The 18456-nt window shown below is 45.1% G+C and overlaps 1 protein-coding gene and 1 pseudogene across 1 annotated transcript; one reads left to right on the forward strand and one right to left on the reverse strand.

Moving 5' to 3' along the window:
- Positions 1–873: 873 nt before the first annotated feature.
- On the reverse strand, positions 874–11017 carry si:ch211-106h11.1 (volume-regulated anion channel subunit LRRC8D). Its single transcript, XM_056287760.1, has 5 exons — positions 10652–11017; positions 7448–8041; positions 6234–6484; positions 2863–3240; positions 874–1996 (listed from the first exon to the last, which is right to left on the reverse strand). Exons 1-5 carry the CDS (start codon positions 11015–11017, stop codon positions 874–876), a joined length of 2712 nt encoding a protein of 903 aa, XP_056143735.1.
- Positions 11018–11097: 80 nt separating this feature from the next.
- Positions 11098–14085, forward strand: LOC130119243 (KIF-binding protein-like; annotated as a pseudogene).
- The last annotated feature ends 4371 nt before the right edge of the window (positions 14086–18456 follow it).

Genomic DNA, 18456 nt, shown 5'->3' on the forward strand with positions numbered 1-18456 from the left:
GGGGGGGTTGCAACTCGAATAGGTTGAGAACCACTGTGTTAACTGATTAAGTCAACTGGTGTAGTTTTGGGTTGCATTAAAAACCTGCATACACATCCATAGCACATGACTTGAGCATCACTGGCATAGCATACCTCAAAGGCATGGAAAAAAAAATTCATTTCTTTTTCATAATTCCACAGTATTCTAGAGACCAAACAGTGTACCAGTGAAGGCCTTTCAATGGAGTTTGAATTCCTGCATCGTTGACAAATGGCGAGACAGTCACATCCAGCTAGAGTCTTGAACTTGACTTCATTTGGACAAGCTCGGCTGCTTTCAAAGCTTGTCTCAAGAATCTCCGAGACTTCAGAATAAGAGGACAAACAACTTCCTAATGACCAATCCAATACAGCAGGACATTCACAGCCACGTTCCAAAGCCTGTTTTTGTATCTGACTCAGCTCTTTTTTGAATGAATAGACGTCTTTTTTGGGGATGAAAGAAAAAGCTCCTCAGTCTGGCAGCAGATTTAGTTTAGTCTGCTTGTGCTTACTGAAGTCTGTCTTTCATAGACTAACACAAGCATGTTTCTTCAATATGTTGCAAGCTTCAAATACTTAATTGAAGCCAGATTAATTTTCAAATTAAAACCACAAGTCAATGAACCTCACATTGAAGTAAAACACTCCTTGTTATTCGGTCCTACGTAAACAAATTGCAATGTGACCTACATCTCTAAAAGAAAATGAAAACGATATTAAAAAAAACAAACTCATAAAGCAAAACAAACAAAAAAGCTCATCAAAACAAGTAAGTTCCTAAGTTCTTTGAAGAACCATATTGGTGTTAGTGAAATGTTAGGTCGTTTAATTAAGCTCATATTAGATAGCTTTATATCTGTGATTCCAGTGCAGTGCTGAAGCTCCACTGTGTAGTAGAGAAATACGGGAAACTGTCGGACTCTGGTCGCGGGTGTGTCTCTGAGGATTTACCAGACGAGGAGCCTGGTTGGGTAAGGAAGTCCCTCACCTGGCGAGGCAAAGAATAAAGCAGCCATTCCTCTGCCTGTAGACCACCACCACGCAACCCTGAGCAGTAGCCCAACTCCGCAGGCAGATTCTCCAGGTTGTTACTGCGCAGGTCCAGTCTGAATAGCTGTTTCAAGGCTCCAAGCCCCGGAGGTAAGGAACTCAAGCAGTTGTGAGCTACATTAATGATGCGCAGCTCTAAACAACCACGGAAGAGCTCTGGGGGGAGCCTCTCTAGCCTGTTCTGACTGAGGTCAAGCTCTGTAAGCAGATGCAATGCTTTCACCTCTGCAGGCAGCTCTTCTAGCAGATTTCCAGACAGTAGGAGCCTACGAAGGCGGTGAAGACTGAACAGGGCCAAGGGAAGGCTTTGTAGCTGGTTGTTGGCCAGATCTAAATGCTCTAGGCCTCGCAACACACCAACACTGGCTGGCAGAGCCAGCACACGGTTATGGGCAAGTCTGAGGCAGGAAAGATGTCGGAGATGAGAAAAACTAAGTAGTTCCTCCAGAGTTCTTAAGTTATTGTGCTGCAGGTCCAGTGTGCGCAGATGGGACAGAGCCAACAGGGCAGAGGGCAAGCGCTCTAGCTGGCAGCTTTGTAACAGAAGTTCAGTCAAGCCAGCCATCCGCCTAAGCCCTGTCAATACAAGCAGCCTGGTGCCATCATTGTAGATCTCCAACCTCGCCAGGCTGCCTGCCACCTCACACAGCTCCACCGGGACCCGCTGTAACATGCTCCGAAGCACAAGTGTGCGGAGGTGACGCATCTGACGGAGGTTCCCCAATGCCCAGCCGTGGCCTATCCCACCTTCATAACCCAGAATCCCGGTGAGGTGGAGCTCATGCAGGCTGCGAAGGGAGTAGACCCAACTGGGGATTTCTGTTGCTAGTGTGAAGGTGAGGTGGAGGGCCTCCAGACGTTTCTGGAATACTCCAAGGGCAACTGAATCCACAGTTGCAGTGCAGTGGTAAAGGTGGAGCTCCCTGTTGGAACAATAAGTAACCATGGGATCAATAAAGTACATATATAAAAAAAGAAGTGTTTAAGTAAATCAGTAGTGCATATTTTCGCCATTGTGTATGATAATAGCACATCCCAAATATTGCATCCTTAATAGTTATTAAAGCTGCTACAACAGGATTTTCACTGATTTATCAGTCTCACTTCAATTTTGATGCCTATATCACGACATAAGTAAATCAGACCATCACTGTTAAAAAAAAAAATCTCACTAGGCCTCTAGTAAGAAGATTAGATATTGCTATATAATTCCTAATGCTTGTCACCGGGCTGGATTCCCTGTGAAATCTGACGAGACTATTTACGGCACACAGACGGGATTCATAGCCACAATTCTTCGCATCGTCACATATCTTGAAAACACTTGTTTTCCCAAAACATCACTACACCTCTTCAAAAAAAATGCATTAGCCACCAGAGAGTGAATGTATATCATTGTGAAAAGAGCCATCACTTTCGTGAAATACATCATTCCCCTGCGTTAACACTACCACTTTTGTCGACAGGGGCATGCAAAGTCAACAAAAATCCAAAACTCCTTGTGGCAGCTTTGGCGCTAGATTGGATCAGCAGGAGGGACGCTCTGCTCCGTGTGACCAAAGTGTTCACAAGGCTCTGATGCCTCTGACTGGCTAACCCTAACCCCACCCTAACCTTAACCATTTCAAATGCCCAGAGCATCATCAGTTGTCCGATAGCGAAACAACCAATCAGTTGCTGCTTCCCTCCAGCAGATCCAATCTAGCACCAGCTTTTACAGACTCAATATGTGCAGGGTCATAAATCAGAAGAAGTGTTTGAAGCACAAATACAATACAACACATCTCACCTGAGTGAGGTCATATTGGCTAGCTGCACAGTGAACTTGGCATCCGTGATGAGCTCCAGTTTGAGAACTTTAAGTTGGTTGAGGGTGAAGAGGGCCTGGGGCAGACGAGGCAGGGCTACCAGCTGCAGCGTGGACCGGCCCTCTGAGTCCACAGTGGTCATCGAGTGCAGCTTTTCTACTCCCCAGTGCCTGGTCACATCCTCCTCCAAAAGCCTGGTCTCGCTCACGGGGGACAGGAAGACTGAGAAACGTTGGGCCAACAAAGGGTCGTACTGGTCCGCCATGTGTAAAAGAAAAGCCAGGTCGTTGCTTACGTCAGGCACATCTTTCAGGGAGCACAACTCCTTCAGCGTGTTGAAGGAGTACTGGCGCAGGGAGCTGAGCAGGGTGCAGACCAGTGAAGAGGTATTAGTACTTGGTTAAAGGGAAGTTTTGCTGCTAATAATCTGCATGTACAGTAAGTGCTGGGTGCTATCCAATCCTTTAAAACTACTATAACCGCGTCAGTGGATTTCATTTTGACAGAGAAATTTCTGTTCTCTAGCCAAGACAGCTGTACTGCATTGTCTACATGTGCCACTATGCACTGTGCATGTTTTCCAGCATTTGAGATTAGAAAATTAACATCTCAGCTAATCATGTTAGCCGTTCTTCTGCCATCCACTGACGTCAATGGATGGCGGAAGTAACCGTTTGCTATCGAGGGCTACGGTGACACAGGCAACAGTGGTGAGCATTGTGCATGTCATGGAGATGCCACTACTACGATTACTACTTGAAAATAAGGTTGAAAACCGGCAATATTTCCCTTTAAGAGTAAGGTATTCAAAATTAGTAGAGCGACATAAGTGTGATCATGAGACCACAGTATATGTTTGGTTTTAGCTGTCAGGTGCAACAAAAGCTCTGCGTGAAATAAAGGACCTGGGCCGCCTTTTTATTGTACAAACAGCTCTAAAAATAGACACTACAGGCCCATATTAATAGATTACGGTATATCCAAAAAAGAAATAACCACATACCCAGAACCCAGAGCTTAGTAAATATTGTCAGATTGATAGCTTGGTCTATAACATTGAGACCGTCTCCCCTCCCTGCTGTATTGCTCCCAAGCTCACTTCCAAATGTGTGGATCATTATAATCTAATAATCAATCCTACCACTGATGGCAGTGAAATGTGCAATGCAGCACCTAATAATTTACAGAACCAAACATCTAATGCTATCAAAAGTGTGACCACACATCGTTTTAACGCGTAGGTCTTCAAAATGGTCAATTAATATTGCAAGGTGTCTAATTCCAATTAATATTTCATCTATTGGTAGCTCTAAAGTTCTGCCTACTACTGATCACTTCAACAAGACACTTAAATTTGGTTTCATAAATATCAGATCACTGTCTGCCAAAGCCTTACTAATAAATGATCTGATTCTTGAACATAGTTTTGATGATTGGGTTATGTGAAACATGGCTGAAACCAAATCGTTTCCTTCCATTAAAAGAAAGACAGAAAGAAAGAAAGCCCCTTTATTTTGTCATTGTGCAGTTGTTTGGTTACAATTAAATTTGTTTTCTGCTTTCAACCCACCCTATTGTATAGGAGCAGTGGGCAGCTGCAGCACCCGGGGACCAACTCCAGGTCTTTTTCCTATTGCCTTGGTCAGGGGCACAGACAGGGGTATTAATCCTAACATGCGTGTCTTTTTGATGGTGGGAGGAAACCGGAGCACCCGGACGAAACCCACAGACACGGGTAGAACATGCAAACTCCACACAGAAAGGACCTGGGATGGCCAGGTGCTCGAACCCAGGACCTTCTTGCCATGAGGCAACAGTGCCTCATAGCAACCATGGGCCACCATGCCGCCCATGAAGCTTCCCCACCTGACTATACTTATGCCCATGTCGCTCGGGCAAATAAACAAAGTGGGTGTGTTGCCTTAATCATCTTCTACTTTCTGCTGCTCCTGTTAGGGGTCTCCACAGCGGATCATCCGTTTCCATCTCTTCCTGTCTGCTACATCTTCCTGTCAAGCCAACCACCTGCATGTCTTCCCTCACCACATTCACAATCCTCCTCTTTGGCCTTCCTCTTCTCCTCTTGCCTGGCAGCTCCGTCTTCAGCATCTTCTCCCAATATACCCAGCATCTCTCCTCCGCACATGTTCAAACCATCTCAATCTTGCCTCTCTTGCTTTGTCTCCAAACTGTCCAACCTGAGTGGTCCCTCTAATATATTCTTTCCTAATCCTGTCCTTCTTCATCACTCCCAGTGAAAATGTTAGCATCTTCAACTCTGCCACCTCCAGCTCCACCTCCTGTCTTTTCATCAGTGCCACTGTCTCCAAACCATATAACATAGCTGGTCTCACAACCATCTTGTAAACCTTCCATTGAACTCTTGCTGGTACCCTTCTGTCACAAATCACTCCTGACACTCTTCTCCACCCACTCCATCCTGCCTGTACTCTCTTCTTCCCTTCTCTTCTGCACTCCCCGTTACATGGAACAGTTGACCACAAGTATTTAAACTCATACCCCTTCATCACCTCTACGCCTTGTATCTTCACCATTCCACTGTCCTCTCTCTCATTCACTCATATGTATTCCGTCTTGCTCCTACTGACTTTTATTCCTCTTCTCTCCAGTGCATACCTCCACCTCTCCAGGCTCTCATCAACCTGCACCCTCCTCTCTCTACAGATCACAATGTCATCCGCGAACATCATCGTCCACGGAGACTCCTGCCTGATCTTGTCCGTCAACCTGTCCAGCACCATTGCAAACAAGAAATACCACCTCATGTAATACCACCTCCACCTTGAACCCATCTGTCATTCCAACCGCACACCTCACCCCTGTCACACTGCCCTTATACATATCCTGCACCACTCCTACATACTTCTCTACCACTCCCGACTTCCTCATAATATACCACACCTTCTCTCTTGGCACCCTGTCATATGCTTTCTCTAAATCCACAAAGACACAATGTAATGCCTTTTGACCTTCTCTATACTTCTCCATCAACATTCTCAAAGCAAACTCTTTCGTGGCATGAAACCATACTGCTGCTCACTAATCATCACTTCTCCTCTTAACCTAGCTGCTGTTACTCTTTCCCGTATGTGTCTCATGCTGTGGGTGATCAACTGGATACCCCTGTAGTTGCTACAGTTCTGCACATCACCCTTATTCTTGAAAATCGGTACCAGTATGCTTCTTCACTCCTCAGGCATCCTCTCACTTTCCAAGAAAAGAGGTGACGAGAATGAAAATAGATTTTTCATTTCATGGGATCTTTGAACAAAATATTTGAGAATCCGAAAAAGTGTCAGGGTATCTGTGTTCAGGTATGATGGGCTCTGACCTGTGTAAGATCCAGCTGAGGGTGTAAAAGTTCAGCAGGCCGTACAACCCCACCAGGGTCAGGTAGGCCACCAGCAGTTTGTGCAGTAGGGATGCCAGGGTGTGCGTACACTCAAAGACACTGTAACCCAGCAGGGCATGCTCCTCAGAGTAACAGGTGTGTGTGAAGGAAATGGAGTCGAGAAGAGGGGTGGTGTAGCTCATTATCAGCGTCACCATAAGCAATTTAAACATAGTCTGGGCCAAGTACACCTGAAGGGAGAGAGAGAGCGAGAAGAGGGCAGCAAGTTTCTGTCTAGACCTTGTTCAGTCAAGTCCCTCAAAAGAAATGCAGTAGTAGCATTGGCTTGGTTTACTTTAAAGGACAATTCCGGTTTTTTTCTTTTTGTTTTGTTTTTTTACAACCTGGATCTTATTTTGCTAGTTTTTGCCATTGTGCATATTGGTTATTGTATCATTTTATTCACCAGCTTCATTTTGGAGATTTTATTTTAATACGGGACCTTGCTGGACACAGCTTTACAACGGAGTCCTACAGGGCAACAACACATGAGCCTTAAAGCCGTCTTTTCAGCAACAACAAAAATAACCCCAGGGCTTCAGTTAGACTCTGTAGATGATTTTCCCCATTGTCTATTGACTTCTCAAATGCACTGGCTAGGTAGTTTATCGACAGTTACTTCCTCCTACGGTAGGTAAGTTGAACAAGGAAGCAGCATAGCAGTGATGTGATGGACCATTGTTGACGATGTTGGATATTTCGGGAACTAACTTTTAACTTGAACTTTCCTTTTCACTTCTGGATACTTGGTAATTGGGTTGAAATGGACTTGATGAATCACGCCTGACGCTTGTGTTCCAATGCCTCATAAGACACAGTTGTAAAGCTGTATCCAATGGTGGGCTTGTATCCAGAATCTCCAAAATGAAGCTGGTGAGTTAAAGGAGACAATCAATATGCACAATGGCAAAAACTACAAAAAATAGAGCTAGGTTGTAAAAAAACGGAACTATCCTTTAAAAAAAGCAACAATTTTCTATAACAAATTTAATATGTGACAGCGCTATTTTGCAAATAAGCCCTACTAAACAGCATCCTGCAACTGCAATATTCTTTATCATACAGCAAAAAACCATAATTTTACTAGAATCACAACTTTTATTGTACAATAACATATCATACATTAGATGCATGTCTTATGGAGGACCTTTCACCTTGTAGATGACATCTGAGCTCTCACAGTGGGAGCGAAACCTCCTGACTCTCTCAAAGAGCGCCCTGGCTTGTTCCCCATCACTTCTATCCAGGCTGATAACCTGCCTGGATCTTCCGGGCATCACTGCGGGGTTGAGGGTGGGAGAACAGAGCGGGGAGGAGAGGGATACGGAGCACAGCGAGGAGCTCTGGGAGTATGTGGAGGAACACGGTGAGGGAGGAGCAACGGTTGTTGTATTCTCCAACCTCTTCAGAGGGGGGCTGTCAGTGCCCGAGTCCAAACTCGACTGCCTTGTCCGAGGCACTGCTGGCGAAGATGAGGCTGGAGTACAAGGAGGCCGGGTCGGCCATTTCTCCACCTCCTCCTCTTTCAGGACATGGATGTTTTCCTGCAGGAAGGCGTGGGACAAGGCACGAGATGTCCAGGGAGACTCACAGCATTTGCCCAAGATGGCCAAGAAGTGTTCAATGCGGGCAGAAGTGAGAGGGAAGTAGAACCAGAAGGAGCCTGAGGCGAGCAGGACCAGCGACTGCACGAGGGCCAGGTAGGGGAAGAAACGGGAGTACCAGGGCAAAGCCTGATGGTAGCACACCTGGACAGATAGACTGATGCATTAGACACACCTGAGGAATTATTTGGCTGTCAAACAAGGCTAAAAAGAGTAAAACAATACTAACAGTTAAAGAATTCAAGAGTCACTGTTGTCAAACGCCATGAAAGACTAATCCCCCCATGCATCCCTCATACTCACAAGTCTTTTCCATCTAGCCAGTGTCGTACTTAAAGCTCCCATCCAGGAAGCCGTAGGATCCCACTGGTTTTAAAAGTAATTAAATACAGTTTACAGAGATGTAGCTTCGGCCTTCAACATTGTAATTCTTTATCGTGAAACACCTGCGTCCTCCACGTTTTCCAAAGGGCATTTCAAAAGGTGTCAAATCGTTCTGTTTAATAGGGACTATTTTCATTATTTCAGTTCTACTCATTTGTATTTACTTCGTAAGCAGACGGATCCCCGCACTTACAAGACAACAAGGCGGGTTTAAAGTTTTGATAAACAAATCAGCACTGTTGTCAGCTTCTTTCACCTTAGATCAATTGCAAAGCTCATTCGAGACTACAATTCATGCTTTTCTTTCTTCCGGCCTCGACTGCTGCAATTCCCTGTCTGTAGGAATCGGTCAGTCTCAGCCCCGTCTCTCCTACAGCTGGCTCACGATGCAGCAGCGAGACTCCTCACTGGTACCAAGAAGAGAGACCACATCTCCCCTGTACTGGGCTCCCTTCACTGGTTACCAGTGAACTTCAGACTTGATTTTAAGATTCTCATACCTAAAACAACCATGGGCAGTCAAAATGACTGGCAGTTTTTAAACTCTATATTCTGTCAAGATAAATATACAATTGAGATATTAATGCATTGCATATGTTAGTATGTCTGTTAGGAAACGACTGACACCAAAATTAACATTTTAACAACTATTATACTATCTTTAAACAATTTAAACTTCAGAGAGACATGGTCGAACTTGAATAGCAAAATTGAAAAAGTGAAAATATTACCTGAAAAACAAAACGGACAACACAGATTGCTAATCCAACAAACGTAACGAGGTCTATAAAAGGTGACGTGTAAAAAAAAAAAAAAAAAAAGAACTGAAAAGAAACATTGAAACAGTCCCAAACCAAGACCGGAACTTAAAAACTACTAGAACGACCGTGGGCAGTCGTTTTGACAGCAACGGTTTTAAAACTCTATATTCTGTCAAGATAAATACCCAATAGAGATATTAATGCCTTACATATGTTAGTATGTCTGTTAAGAAACTGACACCAAAATTAACATTTTAACAACTTTTAATACTATTTTTCAAACAATTTAAAATGTCCAACGCCTGTACTGCAACGCGTCCGTGGTAGTCATGACGCGTCTGGAATGGCGTCTCTAACCAGACATGTTTGCAATAATAAAAAAAAATCCCATTTAGACTATTTCTCTGCACTGGAGACTGTTAGCTTTTTTCTAGGACAGAACAATTAACTTCACGAAGGAAATGACGCAACAACACGTCATAAATAGTGACATGACGTACACGATCACGTGCAAATTACGAGACGGACATTTTGGCCGCTCACGGTGGTTTTGGGTAGACCTTATCATAACTTTTTGTGTGCAATTGATCTAAAACTCATTTTAAATGCAAATATGTGCAATTTTAGGGGAATTCAGGGAGTGGCAGGTCAAAGTTATTAAACTTTGAAAATCCAAAACGGTCATAATGAGCGTCTTGGTCGTTCTTAAAGCACCGCATGGACCTTAAAGCACCAGGCTATATCTCTGAACTGCTCATCCCCCATCCCACCTCCACCCCCGTTAGATCTGCTGACCAATCCCTGCTCTTCATTCCACGCACCCAGTTAAAACCAAAGGTGGTCGATTATTTTCACTTGTTGCCCCCCCAGTTGTGGAATAGTTTGCCGCTTATAATTAGATACCCCCCCCCCTCCGCTGATAGTTATAAAAGACCCGTCTCTTTTCCTTAGCCTCTCAACTGTCGTCATGACGACATGCCTGACCAATCCCTGGCTTTTATTTGTTTGTGCAATGCTGCTTGAGCTACAATTTTACCAAGATGCTTTGTTTCACTTCACTTATTTCATCTTATACGTCTGTTTTTATTTGATCACTCCTGTGTTTTTGTTTGATTGTAATCATTTTAATCTCTCTGCAACGCACTTTCTTTGGTCAACGTGTGTTGTTTTCAAACGTGCTGTATAAATAAAACTGACCCGTGACCTGACTTCACGTTGCAAGTCGGGACGAGGAAATGGGGACTACCTCCCAAATATGCGCAACGGTTTCTTTACACTCAAGTCTGCCAGTAAGCAAACGTCTTTCTTTGGAATGCAAAAGAAATGGTCGCTTTGTAAAAAGTTGTTTCAAGAAAGAGAAGAAAAAAAAACGCATCAAGGCAACAGCACAACTTTGTTTGTTCTGAACGTTTTTTGTTTGTTTGGTTTTTCTTAGTCCAATGGCTTTCTAGATGGGGGCTATAAGTGTAGCACTGGTTAGATGGAAAAGACTTGCGAGCGTGGGAAATGCATTTGTCAAAAGTGAGGAAATATTCTCACCGGTGTCCTCCTCCGAGAAAAGACAACACTGTTTGTGGTGTCACACATTATAAAATAAACAAGACAGTACCTGGCTGATGTAAAGGTACTGCTGATAGGCCAGATGGGTGCGTCTACCCCGGGGTGGGGAGCCTGGGTTTGGGCTGCCGCTGGGTGAGACCACGGATGGGGGGGCCTTTGTAGGCCCCGAGTTGTGAGTTAGTGGTGCCAAGTTGCCATTGGTTGCGGAACTTTGGTTAGTGCGCGCGGGGGCAGCGGGGGGGTCCAGAGGGAGACACACCACATTGTCCCGGGACAGGAGAACGGTGCCAGCCAGAACAGACACCATCAGCATCAAAACCACCAGGTAGTCCATGAAGACCTCCCACCAGGGCTTCAGCAGTTTGGATCTGCTGTGGCGTTCATTCAGAGAGGCCAGCTCTGACAGGGAAAACATGCTGGCGTCTGGCTCCTGTCCTGCGAAGACGGGGATGACAATAACACGTGGACAATGAAGGCCTGAGTCACTTGCATCGAATGAGGGAGTGCTGTGGGGTCTCCGTGAGTAAGAAAACCGTTTCTGGCGAGCGATATTCGCCCACGTCTCATTTTGACAAGGTCTTAAGGGATTTCTTAGCGGAGATGAATCAGAATACTTTATTCAGAATACTATACTATACTATAGTAGTACGGTATAGTATTATATCATCTATAATTTGCCAAATCATAGATAATACAATTTGGCAAATAGTATGAATTTAAGATGGAGTAAAGATCTCTGCGGTGCATCCCCGTAGCTCTACTGTGTCACGTCAAACTAACAAATGGATCAACGCAAATCCCGCGAAACCTTCTGCCAAATCCAGAACATGCAGTTTTACAAAATAAAAATCACTACCTCCAAAATAACATGAAAAACCCCCAATTCCAATAAATCTATGAAATAACCAAGGCAGTGTTCAAAAAAAAAAAACCCCAACTCAACACAGTGGGCGAGTAACTTTCTAGGTGCGGCGAGTTATTTACATTTGAGTTTCACTAATCTTGTCGGATAACAGAATTTGGCAAATTTTCGCGCGAGAGGGGGACCTACCTGCTGACCGTGCTGCTGCTGCGATGCAGAAACCCCTCAGGTCCACTCAGCGGCGCGCGGCGCGCCCCCCCTCCTCCTCCCCTCCCCCCCCCGGTCGTAAGCGGCGAGCGGACTACGGTGGCTCCGCGAGCTGCGGCGACCTCGTTCCGGCGCGGTCCGGTTCTGCAGTGAATGGTGTGAAACTTCCGCCGGCGGAGGGGGCGCCTGCCTGACCCGTAGCCATGGCGAAGGAGCACGACGGCGAAGAAATCCAATTCAGCAGGACCCCCCCCCCCATTTCAAAAACCTGCACAACACCCCCCCCCCGCCGCCCACCCCCACCCGACAGCACTCGTAACGTGTAAATTATAACTGAAACACAAAAAGTACTAGATGTGACGTAATCGTAAGGGAAAATGTTCCCATTCAAATTGAGTGTTTAGATTTATTTATGGATAGATTTATTTTTATTTATTTATTTATTTTTGGCTCGTGATCCTCGTTGCGGGGTCGCGGCTTGGTGGTCCGTGGGAGAAGCACGCGCGACTGACCCCTCTCGGTCAATTTTCGCATGTTTTAACCGAGCGCGAGACTACGCGTCGCGTCAACTTCCCATTAGTCCCGAACCAGTTCCCGGAGCGTACTGCGGCGTTCCAGGCGTCATTTTGGATGCCCCCCCCACCCCCACCCCCTCTTCCGGACTGTGCGGTTGGTTTGCGCGTTCATTTCAGTAGAGCGAAAACAGACGCGAAACTCGAGACTTGAAACTTGCTCGAGTCGGGCGATCCATTAGTTTAGTCAAAGTTCCGTTATCGCAACGAAAATGAGACTTTGACAAAGGGAAAAAAAAAAAAATCAAATGTGCACTGTGATGCATCACCGGTCTCATGCAAGACTCGAGTCTCTGCTGGTTGATTTTAGTACAGTCCTAAAATAAATTGGAAATAAATAAAGAAATGGGACAATGCATAGTATGTGAAATTTGTAGTAAATGGGTGAAAACATGCAAAATCGCCAAAATGGTGATTTCCACCACATAGGTCTATCGTCACAAAGCTGTGATTTTTTTTTGGGCGCGGGGGGGGGGGGCTAAAAATAATAAACCATTTTTTTCCCCAAAAGCCAATTTTCTTCTCCTGCATAGTGTGTGTGTGTGTGGTAGGAGAGTGGGAGCGCAGTTGTTGCGGTGGTGACACTTCTTATCCAGCAGAGGTCACTGTAGTTAACTTTTTGGCAACTAAACGGTAATCGGTTCCAGTATAACAATGATGCAGCTGTGCCCATCAGAGTAAACCTCACATCATCATATCTGCTACACTTTCACAATACTACATTACTAAGGGCTTATACATGGAGGGCAGACATAGCCTCTCAGCAGCCACTGTCATAGAGGGCCTGGCAGGTGAGGTCCCTTCTGAGGCTGCAGCAGAGGGCAGCATGGCAGAGTGAGTGTAGGGACCAGTTGAGACAGGAGAGGGCAGAGATAGCCAGTTGTTGGATCAAATACCATCTCAACCTGCTGCAGGATGCCAGGAAACTTTTGGAGGACAACACTGGGGAGCTGGAAGTGGAGCATCAGGAGGAGTTAAAGAGAATGAGAAGAGTGGCGGGGGAGGAAGAGAAGGACAGGAAGAGTGCTCTGCTGTTTGGCTCTGAAGAAACATTTGATTCGATTGCCAGTCTGGAAGAGAAGGTGCGCTGCTTGCTCCCATTGGACTTCACTGAGGCCAGTTGTATTTCTGGTGGGACAAACTTGCATCACACAGGCCAAGGAGTACTTTAAGATGGATGGCTATGAGACAGATCACATTGAGATCCTATAGGACCATAGCTCTCTATTCAGTGCCCTGGCCTTTTGTGAAGAGTACCTGGAGTGCCGTTGCAAGATGCATAAATGGCGAGTCAACATGTTGGAACCAATCTGCAATGACCTAAATGCCCAGTACTACCTGTTGATCTACAAGCAGCTGATGTTTGAGTTAGCTGGGACTTACAATGAGATGATGGATCTGAAACTGACCTTGGCCATCGGACAGCCCAACACACAGGCACTGGATAGCCACACAATTAAGAAATACAACCACCTTTGCTCTTCTGCCAAGTACTTCCAAATGTCTCTGGACTCTCTTTGCTCACCAGAGGGGAAGTTTCCAGAGCATCTGGAGGACTTACTGAGGCCAGCTTTGGTGGCCAAGTTAAGAGTAACCCAACTCTACAGCAGACTGATCTGTACTGTGCCCATTGCTCAGCTGGACAACCTCAACAAATCTCTAGACAACTACAAGTATGTGGTCCAGTACTGCGAGGCCCACCCTGAGGCAGCAGGTGCCGTGGAGATGGAAATGGAGCTGGAGCTGAGCCAAGAAATGGTCGGCTTGCTGCCAATCAAAATCTGCCGCCTCAAAGCCAAGATGGCAGCAAACAATGAAGGAAGGCTGTTGCTGATTGACTGAATAGCGGCTGATTGGTTGACTAGTTATTGTTTAGTCCACCAGCCAGTCAGTCTGAATCAAAATGGCTACTTTCAGTGTCTGAACCAACTGGATGGTGGACTGACTGTCTGACTGTGTTGTTAATTTGACTGGTTGATGCCTTCCTGTCCGTACAGTGAAAATACTGTTTCAACACAATGTTTAAGCAAATTGCAGTACTTAAAAAGCTTGTAATTCAAACAATGCAGAAAGCGGACCCCTCCCAAAATTCACCCTTGCTATGGTAACCAGATAAGACCAAGTGGTTAAATCCCAGGTTGACACACATACTTGAGTTAGTAAACTGCTAAAGTGTCAAAAAAACAAAAACATATCGTCTTCATCATGTTTTGTTAAGAGAGGATGGCTCTCTCGTCTTTCGTCTCAATTTTTCATGTGTAAAATGTGTTGCTGCGCAAGTCTTACAGCTTTGTTTGAAAAAAGTGACTTTACATGACTGACACTCAGAAGTGTGAAATTGGCCGTGTGTGCGTGCCTGCATGTGTGTGTGTGTGTGTGTGAGCGTGGTGTGCGTGTGTGTGACTCTATGTCTCTTCTGCATATGTCAGCATGACTCTGGTCATGAATATGTTACAGGTGTGTGTGCTGCCCTCCTTCTATTCAGGCCAGGAGGAATCTGAAGCAAAAACTCAAATTGATGGTAAACCACAATGTTTTATACACAGCTACACAGCTGCTTTGTGTATTCAGTATGCGTTCAGATGTCTATGTGTGTGCATTTGGTGTGTGTGTGTGAGAGAGAGAGAGCGAGCGAGCGAGAGACAGAGAGACAGAGGGAGAGAGAATTTGTGTGTGTGTGTGAGTGTGCGTGCGTGTAATGGGTTACAGCGAGGGGTAGGGTTGCAGCTTTGCAGTGGCAGCAGCAGCATGAATGAGAGAAGACAGAAGAATCTCAAGGTTGAGTGTAAAGTTTCTGTAAAGGCCCCCGAGAGTAAACCAGCCAGTTTATTATCAAAGCCAACATCTCTTTTCAAAACCCTCCCTCCATAGCATCAGTATCCTCGTGTAGCTTCCCACTATTGCACAATGAAAGCAAAGGCCTGTGGACTTTAACAATATGGCAGAGTCAGCACTGGCATCTAATTATTGCCAGCATAAGCATTTAATGAGAAGGAATTTACCAATTGCATGCTAATGGCTGCCTGGTTGTGTTTACCTCCATTTTTGCTCCTGCATGGATGTACTTTTGCTGACACTGTAGAGTTTACAAAATGATTCTTTATCACTCCTAATGACAAATCTCAAGGAAGCTGTCAGCAAATTATAACAAAGATTTATTCCAGTACTTTCTAACTAACTCGCTACCTTACTACCTGATCACCCAACTGCTCTACAAACCACATGACTTTGACAGCTCCTGAAAACCTAGGGGTCGTGTAGTTTGCTCAAGTCTGGGATCTTGCCTGTGCCAGTGATAATATTTTGATATTTTTGAACAAGAGAGAAGGAGTGAGAGAGAAGGAGAGCGCGACAGAGAGAGACAGGCACACAACATGGGCGGCTGTGCTCATGGTTGTCAGAGACACAAACAGAAGTTAAAAATGGTGCAATGCTTTCGAAAAAGAGATTAACACATAAGTAAACTGCTAGATGAAAGGTAATGAGAAAAGATGTGTTTTAAGTAATAAAAGCCCCTGCAGCCTGCAGACTTCTTTTTAACTCTGGGGACAGAGAGGAGGCCTGCACCTTGGGAATGGAGGGTACAAGATGGTACACCAGGCTGCAAGATCTGACAAATAAGAAGGGGCAAGCCCATGAAGTATTCTATAGGTTAAGAGAAGCACTTTGAAGTCAGATCTTGCATGAATAGGGAGCCAGTGAAGGGAAGCTAGAATAAACGTGAAAAAGTAAAATTTTGTAGATTTAGTTAATATTCTTGCAGCAGCATTTTGAACCAACTGAACGTTTTTAGGACTAGCGCGTGGCCGGCCAGAAAAAAAAGCACATTGCGGAATCTAATCTGGATGAAACAAAAGTGCTGCTCAGAGTCTCAGCATCAGCCATGGACAGAATAAGCTGAATTTTAGTAATATCTTGCAGATAAAAAAAAAAAAAGCAGTCTTGGTGATTTCTCTAATGCAAAATTCAAAACATGAGGTATGATCAAAAGTACCACTAAGATTTATGGCTGTGGAATTTTAGGAGACAACACAGTGGACAAAAGATACTGTCTACCAGGGCCAATAACCAGCATCTCAGAATTAAGTGGTAGGAAGTTAGATGACATCTAGTTTTTCACTCCAGATGGACATGCCTCTAAATTTCTAAAATGGGAGCGACTGTTTGACTTAACAGGTACATGCAACTGAGTATCATCAGCATATAAGTGGAAATTTATTCCATAGTTGCGCATAATTTGGCCAAGAGGTGAGATGTAAAGAGTGAAGAGCGAAGTACCAAGAACTGAGCCCTGGGGTACACCATATTTCACTGCAGAGAATTTAGATGTAACATTGCCATGGAAGATGTGTTCTGTCAGATAAGTAAGACTTCAGCCAAGACAGGGCCAGATCTGAGACAACAACATAATTCTCAAGGCAGTTTAAGAGTATACTATGATCAATGGTGTCAAAAGGTGCGCTGAGATCAAGTAGCGATAGCACTGAGGTGGAATCAGAATCCATTTCAGGCAAAAGGTCACTCACCACTTTTGTGAGCATGGTATCAGTGAAGTGACATGCTCTGAATACAGACTGAAATGGTTCAAAGGGGTCATTGTTGGAAAGAGGCTGAAAGTTGTTTAGTTACAACTATTTCCAATCCAAAGGAGTTGAATCAAGTGCAACTGGACTTGGTATGTATCCATGAAAACGTTTCACCTCTCATCCAAGAGGCTTCCTCAGTTCATGCCGTCCTGACTAGACCAAGCTAGTCTGACTGGCTGGTGATGAGACTCAGAATTTATCCTCTTTGGAGTCGTTGTCAGAGCTATAGATGTCCATGGCTCTTTGTGTCCCGATGTTTACCAACGCCCGTCGCTAACAGAGCCATAGATATGAGTGGCTCTTTTGTGTACCGATGTTTGGCCGTGCCCGTCGTTATCGGAGCTATTGATATGCGTGGCTCTCCTGTGCTCCGATGTCCAGCCGCGGCGCTCGCCATCGGAGCTGTTGATTTGCATTTGTTTAGCAGCGACGGTCATTGGGGGTGTTAGTTTCGACTTCATTATTCAGTGGTAATGAGAGTCATTGGAGCCGATGTTCTTGGAGGCTAGGCTTCTTGAGTCTCCTGGGTAGAGATGAAAGGACGGCATTGTAAGTGGGAAATAGGTGGTGTCGCAGACCTCCTCCTCTGTTGAGGGATGGTTTTTCCAGTTTCGCATAGATGGCTTCCTTCACCCCTCTTTCAAACCATCTATCTTCTCTGTCCAAAATGTGTACGTTGCTGTCCTCGAAGGAGTGTGTCTTCTCCTTTAACTGTAGATAGACTGCTGAGTCTTGTCCTGAGGAGTTTGGCCTTCTGTGTTGGGCCATCAATTTGTGTAATGGTTGTTTAGTTTCTCCTATGTATAGGTCAGTGCAATCCTCATTGCATTATACAGCAGATTGCTTTTTTGGGTGTGTGGTACACGGTCTTTGGGATGAACCAGTCTTTGTGAGTCGACTGTGGTGTGAGTTTGTGTTCCAGAGGGTAGTGTGTTTGTGTTCCAGAGGGTGGTGTGAGTCGACTCTCACCACCCTCTGGAACACAAACTGAGCGTCATCAGAACTTTGCAACACAGAGGTGACAATGTGCCCAGCAGCACTCAGGCCCAATGAGAAGAACACAAACACCTGAGGGGAGCTTTAAAAACCTGTGGCTACCCCAGTTGGACCTTTGTGAAACTGCAACATGTTCCAAAAAGACCAACCAGGTGAGCGGCGAGGAGAAAAGGAACAGAAGGAATAGCACAGTCATCCCGTATGTTTCTGGGGTCTCCGAGAAACTCAGGAGAATTTTCAACAAACACCGCATCCCGGTATACTTCAAACCCAGCAACACACTCCGACAAAAACTGGTTCATCCCAAAGACCGTGTACCACACACCCAAAAAAGCAATCTGCTGTATGCAATGAGGATTGCACTGACCTATACATAGGAGAAACCAAACAACCACTACACAAACGGATGTCTCAACACAGAAGGCCAAACTCCTCAGGTCAAGACTCAGCAGTCTATCTACACCTAAAGGAGAAGACACACTCCTTCGAGGACAGCAACGTACACATTTTGGACAGGGAAGATAGATGGTTTGAAAGAGGGGTGAAGGAAGCCATCTATGCAAAACTGGAAAAACCATCCCTCGACAGAGGAGGAGGTCTGCGACACCACCTATCTCCCACTTACAATGCC

Source organism: Lampris incognitus, chromosome 10 (genome assembly GCF_029633865.1).
Source record: "Lampris incognitus isolate fLamInc1 chromosome 10, fLamInc1.hap2, whole genome shotgun sequence".
Classification (NCBI taxonomy): domain Eukaryota; kingdom Metazoa; phylum Chordata; class Actinopteri; order Lampriformes; family Lampridae; genus Lampris; species Lampris incognitus.